General features: G+C 46.6%; 1 protein-coding gene across 1 annotated transcript in view; it reads left to right on the top strand.

The window, feature by feature from the left end:
* The window catches only part of LOC104277943 (serum paraoxonase/arylesterase 2-like), a 12,424-nt gene that overhangs the window by 247 nt on the left and 5,069 nt on the right, over nucleotides 1–7,108 (top strand). Inside the window, exons 2-4 of the mRNA XM_009874759.1 lie at nucleotides 2,690–2,790; nucleotides 2,940–3,010; nucleotides 6,564–6,619. Of these exons, the coding sequence (XP_009873061.1) occupies nucleotides 2,690–2,790; nucleotides 2,940–3,010; nucleotides 6,564–6,619 (228 nt within the window). The remainder of the gene's footprint in view (nucleotides 1–2,689; nucleotides 2,791–2,939; nucleotides 3,011–6,563; nucleotides 6,620–7,108) is intronic.

The following is a 7,108-nucleotide window of genomic DNA, read 5'->3' as shown; positions in this document are numbered from 1 at the left end:
CTGCTCCCAGCCAGTGGAAATCGGGTTCTCAGCACCGTGTGCCGTTTTCTGCTGGAGCTGACCTCTGGGGTTTCACCTGCAGGAGCCCAGATTTGTGTGACCGTGTCCCCTAAAACACCAGCCACGTCGCGCTCCGCACCTCGGACCAGGAGGGCTGGATGTGAACACCCGTGTTAGAGCAGCTTCTGTCCACAAAGTTATTCAATGCTTAACTCCTTGTTTCAGGATGGAGGAGCGATGGTGAGCTGCTGTGTTGCAAGGCAGCTAAGTCGTTATAATTTTGGTCAAGTCCTTAAGGATTCCAGATGCCTGACTTTAAAGCAACGACATCCAGCTAATTGATCTTTGGGTAGACAGTTAATTGTAGCTACTTAGAGAAGGAGGGCTGTCCTCCCTGGACCCAGGTACCTCGCTTAGACGTCTTACACAAAATCTGCCGCGGGCGTTAGGGATAACCCCGGTGGTCCCAGAGCCCTCCTGCCCTGCCAGCTGCATGAGCCGGGATGGCAGAACTGGGAAATGAAAAATTATATTAAATCTCTTACTAACATAAGTCTTCTTAAATCAGGTTTGTTTGTGCATCTGTTATACTGCTGGTGGCTACCAAATGGACTTGAGTTGGGCAGCAGGAAACAGGTGGAGTTCTGGTGTGTTACCAGCTGAAATTACACCGATTCCCCTACTGACATTTTAAATCGCTAATTCTTCTCTGAAGAGTCTGAGCTGATTTGTAAAACTCAAATGTGAAATATACTGTGTTTACTGTTTTCCTTGGAACAGTATGGGTATGATATTATTATTCATATATACACACATACACAATATTTCGTAACACTCTGTACTGATACAGCACCCAGCTTGCATCCTGTGTTCAAAACAGCAGTGTGCTTCCAGAAGGGTGCTGACAGTTTGAAAAGAACCGGGAGCAAAGAGAAAAATAAGAGGTGATTTTCAATCCTGTCAGGGCAAAAAAAAAACCAAACCCAAACAACCAAGCTCAAAACAAATGAAAGATCTGGGACTGGTTAGTCTAGAGAAGATGAAAATTGAAAGAGAGAGATGTCTCTGAATATGCAACAGGTCGGTGCTGAAGGAAAGGGAATGTCAGTGGGTGGAGGACTGAAACTGGGAAGCTGAGCCTGGTGGGAAGACGTGCCACACACTGGGGCTGCACCAAGAAGCAAAAATTCCTATTCTTTTGGGTTTTGGGGTTTTTTTTGCATTTACATCTCTGCAGTTTGCAGGCCCACTGTGTTTTTAGTACGGCCAGTTAGTTATCTAGGCCATCTGGCTGAGCAGCTGAGGCTGGCTGAGCTAGATAAACTGACACGTTTTGGAAAAGCCCGTCTATATGCTGCAGGCTTGTGAGCAGTGTCCTTTTGAATTACTCTCATTCCAGCCCGTGAAGTGTTTCCCTGGGAATGCTGTCGGGATATCATCACCCCTCGCTGGCTGCTGGCTGAGCTCCCGCCCTGCTTTTGGCGCTAGGTGGCTTTGTGGTCTGCCTGGGAAAAGCTGATGCAAATAGGAAAAGGAAAAGCCCTAAGCAGGCAGCAGTGCAGACTTCACCCTGTGCAAATTTTGGGCGTGATCGCCCCGGGCTGACCCCGGTGGCTTCTTTGGTGCCGGGATGCTGGCGGGTGAGGGGCAAGCTTGTGCCCCTCTGGTGCTGCTTGTGGGCTGGGAGCCAGCGTAATTCTGTGTCAGGACTCCTGAGCTGGGGGAGAGGGCTTGGGAGAGTGTAATTTGGCTCCTTTCCTTTGCAGTCCTCTACCCTTTTCAGCTTTTTTCTTCTTCTTTTTTTTTTTTTTGCCAGTCTTATGTTAACAACCTATGTCGATACAGCATTGAAGCAAGTTATAATTCATAATTAAGTGATTAAAAAAAATAATGCGGGGCTGGCATGCCATGCAGGGCTCAGCTGCATCACATACTTCTCATACCACAGGCTGATACTGCTGTTTAGTTCATGTTTATAACATAAACATGGCTGGGTTTTGCTATGGGATCTTTGCATTCAGAATTTCCTGTGCTTGGAGCAAGCACAGCCTCAACATTGTCTATGACAGGCATGCAAAGGAGTAATTGTGTTAGCTTAAATACTTTCTTTTGGAGGAAAGAAAGTGTGATAGCTTGACATTTTTACATGGAAATGCAACATATTTTCTTTGGGCACCCTGGACCAGCACGGCCAGACACACCAGTCTTGGTAGTGAGGTGCCTTTCCTATAGGTGTGTAGACAACTTAGAATGGAGGAGATGATGAAATAGCAACTTGTGTGGTTGCCTGTCCATACCTGCTTGTCTAGTGAAGCATGAACCAGAAACCAAATTCTGTGGGCATTTGGGAGTGAAATAAGCACTGCCGAAAGGTAATGCCCTGGGTGGGTACCAGAGGAGAAGAGGAAGAGACAGGGTAATTGCTGAAAATTGTACTACCAGGTCCTACCTGTTGTTGGGAAAGGGGTAGCCCTGCCTTGCAATAATGCCATCGCTGCCTTGGAATGTGGGCTGAGAAGTGAAGAAAGCCTGCTCACCAGAAATAGCCCATGGTTGGGGTAGAAGGTCGCCCTCTCCTCATCTGAAACGCTGGTCCTAACCGCGGGGTGCTACTGTATTTAAGCGGCTGGAAGCTGAAGAAAATGTGGCTGCGTGATTTGATCGCTGGAGCTGCAGTGGGTCGTGAAAGCTTCACGGACAAAGCCAAGTTCCTGAAGTTGTTTGGTGTGGGAGAATCGCTGAATCCCTGCACGTGTGTAACCATGGCGGTGATGTGAAGCAATTGCCGTTGTCAGTTCTGGGTTTTGCTTAGTCAGCGTTTTGTGGTTGATTTGTTTCTGCGATATGGTAGGCAATAAAACTAAGACGAAGCTGTGCCAGGAATGTTACCTGTTTTAAATCTGGCCGTGTGCTGTTAACCCTGTGCTTTCCTCTTGCAGGAACAGACTCAACGCTTCGCGGGAGGTAGCCCCAGTAACCCTCCCGAACTGCCGCCTCATCAAAGGCATCGGTACGTGCTCAGAATAACCGAGTGCATTGCTTTTGTCCTGCAACTGCTGCTTAAAGCCAGCTTCCCAGCCCCGTCCCTAACACTAAGTGCTAATTTGACTTCAGTTTGTCACTTGGACTTGGAGAAACTGCAGGAAGCAAATTAGACTGAAAACCGAGCTAGTGTGGTGTAATGCTCTCTGCCTTCAGCCTTAATGTTTCTATTTATTGAAGACGAGTACCTCGCAAACACCTCTTTGCTAAGCCACTTGGGAATTTACTTGGGCTTTTAGGTGAGGGTGTGCTGGCTCTTCAGCCAGGTACCTAGGGGTGGCTGTCAGCTGGGGACGTCTTCAAGACAGGACGTGCTGCAAGGGTGGGAGCTTTGGAGAAGACCCCAGGCAGGTGGTGACGGAGCGGCCGCTAAATGCCAGCCGGGATCACCCGCCTCGGTGCCTCGTTTTGCAGCCGTGCAGGAGCGGGCTGGTGCCAGGCCGTGCCGCCTGCCGGCGGTTGCTCAATTCAGCCGTGGGGTTTCAAAGAGCAAGGGGTCATATTTGTCATCTTTAGCCTGGTTTGTGAAGAGGTTTAACAGAGCGGCTGAAATGTTGACTTTGTGCTTTGGGTCATGTGTTTAGCACATGGCAATGTTTCTGTCTTGTTTTTCTGTTGGGTTTTTTTGGTTTTTTTTTCTGCTCCCTTTAGGATCCCCAGATCGCTTTTTTTTTGTGTCTCCCTCAAATTACATTTCCTAAATTTAATCGTGGAGGTTTACCTGCTCCCTCATATTTCTGGAAATGTCTTGAATTCTGTTGAAATTTGCCTGGGTTTTGGATGTATAAAAAAAAAGTCACTGGATGAGCTTTAAAAGCCTTGCCTTTGAGCTCACTGAGTCACTGTACTGATTTCACAAATCTTGCTTCATCCTCATATCAGGAATCCAACATCTTTGTAAAGTCAGTTTACTGCCACGGATGACTGTGTGCAGAGGTTATGTGCAGAACAAACTGCATGTGAAATAAAACTTTCAAGGTCTTCTGGATTGAGCTGTAGTTTACTGATGCCATACTCTGAATAACGCTTGTTTGATGGTGATTAATATGAAAATCATTTCTGAGTAATTCTTTTAAGTGCATCGCTATTGCAATCTTTACAAAACTTTTGCAACACGATCGCTCTGTTCGGGAAGGAAGGAGAGCTCAAAATTGAAAATACCTTTGCGTTTGATTTCTGAACAATATCTCATTTCTGCTGCCTGATGTTTGCATGGAGATGAGGAGAATTCTGAGAACCTGCCTCTGCTTGGAGCTGGTGCAGCCTTGTTCAAACCCGGGCTTTTCCTGTATTCAGGTCTTTAAGGATGCTCCTGTGGGTGACTTTGTGTAAGGGTATCTTTCTACTCGTGCATCTTGCTCCTCCTAGGTCTTCTTCCTTTAAAATGCTTTGACAAAGTTGAATAAGAAGTCTGTTGTTATTTTAATATTTAAAACAGTCCTTCTATAGCCTCTTAAGTAGAGCATAGATAATGAGCAGGATCATCTCAGAATAAAATTAGCTTAAACTATCCATTTTGTCCATGGAAAAACAGGCATCTGCTACAGTCGAGTGTAATTATGTTAAAAATGATGCATCCACAGTAAAGGAAGCAAACCCAGAGTAAATGGAAAAATTCTCCAGTGGACCCTTTTCGTTCTCCTCAGTTTCATCTTTGGCCTCTGTTTCTTTTTTTTAAGACTTTGATCTATTCTGTTTTTCAAATATTGTGCAATGTAAGCACAGGTGCACACAAACCAATCAAAAACTGCAGCTTGTCCTAACCTAATTCGCAGATATGTAGAAAACACTGTATAGACAGTATCTTCTGAGTTATATGAGTGTCTACTCATGTTACTGGTTTATAATAAACTAACTGTATGTCCTCTCATTCCTAAAGTTCAAGAAGCTACTGTGGAAATTGCTAGAAATACATCTTGGAACAATGAGTGGCAATTGCTAGAAATACATATTGGAACAATGTGTGGGATGTAGGCAAAAAAAATCACTGGCTTTTGGACATGAAATACAGGTGGCGTTTTTCCTTTTTTTTTTGATTACATGCAGCTGTGGAATACACCATCCTGGGGAGCATCAAGAAAAGTGTGTCCAGCAGGGCTGGGGAGGTTCTCCTGCCCCTCTGCTCTGCCCTGGGGAGATCAGCCCTGGAGTGCTGTGTCCAGTTTGGGGCTCCCCAGTGCCAGAGAGACAGGGACCTACTGGAGAGAGTCCAAGGGAGAGCTACGAGGGAGATCAAGGCACTGAACATCTCTGCTGGGAAGAGAGACTGAGAGACCTGGGGCTGTTCAGCCTGGAAAGGAGACGGCTGAGAGGGGATTTATGAATGTAGAGAAATAGCTGAGGGGTGGGGGTCAGGAGGAAGGGGACAATCTCTGCTCAGTGGTGCCCAGCAATAGAACAAGCAATAATGGGTTTAAGTTAGAACATGGGAAGTTCCACCTCAACATGAGGAGAAAGTTCTTCTCCTCTCCTGCTCTGGAGACTTTCCAACCCGCCTGGACATGTTCCTGTGGGGCTGCCCTGGGTGACCCTGCTTTTGCAGGGGGTGGCACTGGGTGAGCTCCAGAGGTCCCTTCCAACTCCAGCATCCTGTGACTCTACGACTCTACGGTTCTGTGACGTAGTTGGGTGCAGGGCTCTTGTTCCGCTCCTTGCACCAGAAACTTGTACTTTTTAATCACCTGCTCCCCATCAGCCTGCTCATCTCTCTGCGTGGCAGCCTCCCCACTGAGCAATGACAAACGATGATATCTCTGTTGACTCACAGCAGCGCTCTGCCGGTACTTGCTGTCTCTCCAGCCCACATCGCCGTGGGAATTGAGCCTGGCGGCATTTATTTGTGTCGTTATCTTTGCAGCAGTCCCAGCAAGTGGGGAATCGCTGCTAACCCCACCTTTGAAATGAACCCAGATTTGGAGAAACCAAGAGCTGAGACAAAGAAAAGGAGCTGAAGCTGGGGTGTGGGCTGAGCTGAAACAAGCAGCTCACGCTTATCCCACCTCTCCACACCCCTCCTGCTTTTTATTTTATTTCATTCTATTCTGTTTTATTTTGGTTTGGTTTATCTAATTTAATTTTATTTTACTTTAGTTATGCATTTTTAATTTCATTTAATTTTATTTATTTCATTTTTTATTTCATTTTATTTCATTTTCCCAGCTGGGAAAAATACGATGAGAACTAAAGGAGCTGGCAATACTGTCAATGATTACGTGCAGTTAAGAGCGTAGTCTGACCGTTCAAGCCCTTAGCCATTTATTAAAAATATAGTCGATTCTCAGTCACTTGAGAGCTTTAACTAAATATTTGCCAACCCAGCTTGGCGAAGTGTCCCAGCTCAGGCAGGAGGGTGAGTGTGTGCCCTTCCCAGAGCTGCTGCTTCTCCTGCCCCTTCCAACCCGGCACCAACTTCTGCACTCACACCAGCGAGGGACATCGTGGCAGCTGGAATTGCACGGAGAAGGAGGGTTTTTGGTGGGAAATATTAAATATCATCTGAAAAACTCTTATTTGTCTTGCAGAATCTGGTTCAGAAGACATTGAAATACTTCCCAATGGGCTGGCTTTCATCAGCTCCGTAAGTGTTGGTGCCTCCACCCCGTGCGGGGCCGTGCCTGCTGCCTTATCTGCAGAAGCCGTCGATGAAAATTGCAGGAGGGACTCTTTCTTTAAATTCCTACAAGGCTGGCTGGCTCAGATTCATGTTGGCTTGGCTGGCGTTTCATTCTGATTGAGCAGGTGCATTTCTGACATGGACGTGGTGATGGTGGCTTGTCTGCCCACATAACCTTGAGTTGCTTTCATGCTGCTGCTTTGAAATGTCAAACCTCTTCCTTTCAAGGAGATGTGTTAATTCTCTACCTTTAAAACAACAAAATCGGATTTTGTGTGTTGATTTTGTTGTTCCCAACACCTCTCTCCCACCAGCCCAGGTTGCTCCAAGCCCTGTCCAACCTGGCCTTGGACACCGCCAGGGATGGGGCATCCACAGCTCCTTGGGCAGCCTGTGCCAGTGCCTCACCACTCTCATGGGGAAGAATTTTTTACTTATATCTAAGCTAAATCT

This window comes from Apaloderma vittatum, unplaced genomic scaffold, assembly GCF_000703405.1.
Source record: "Apaloderma vittatum isolate BGI_N311 unplaced genomic scaffold, ASM70340v1 scaffold13058, whole genome shotgun sequence".
NCBI classification, from domain to species: Eukaryota; Metazoa; Chordata; class Aves; order Trogoniformes; family Trogonidae; genus Apaloderma; species Apaloderma vittatum.
This window is presented reverse-complemented; position numbering and strand designations above follow the sequence as displayed.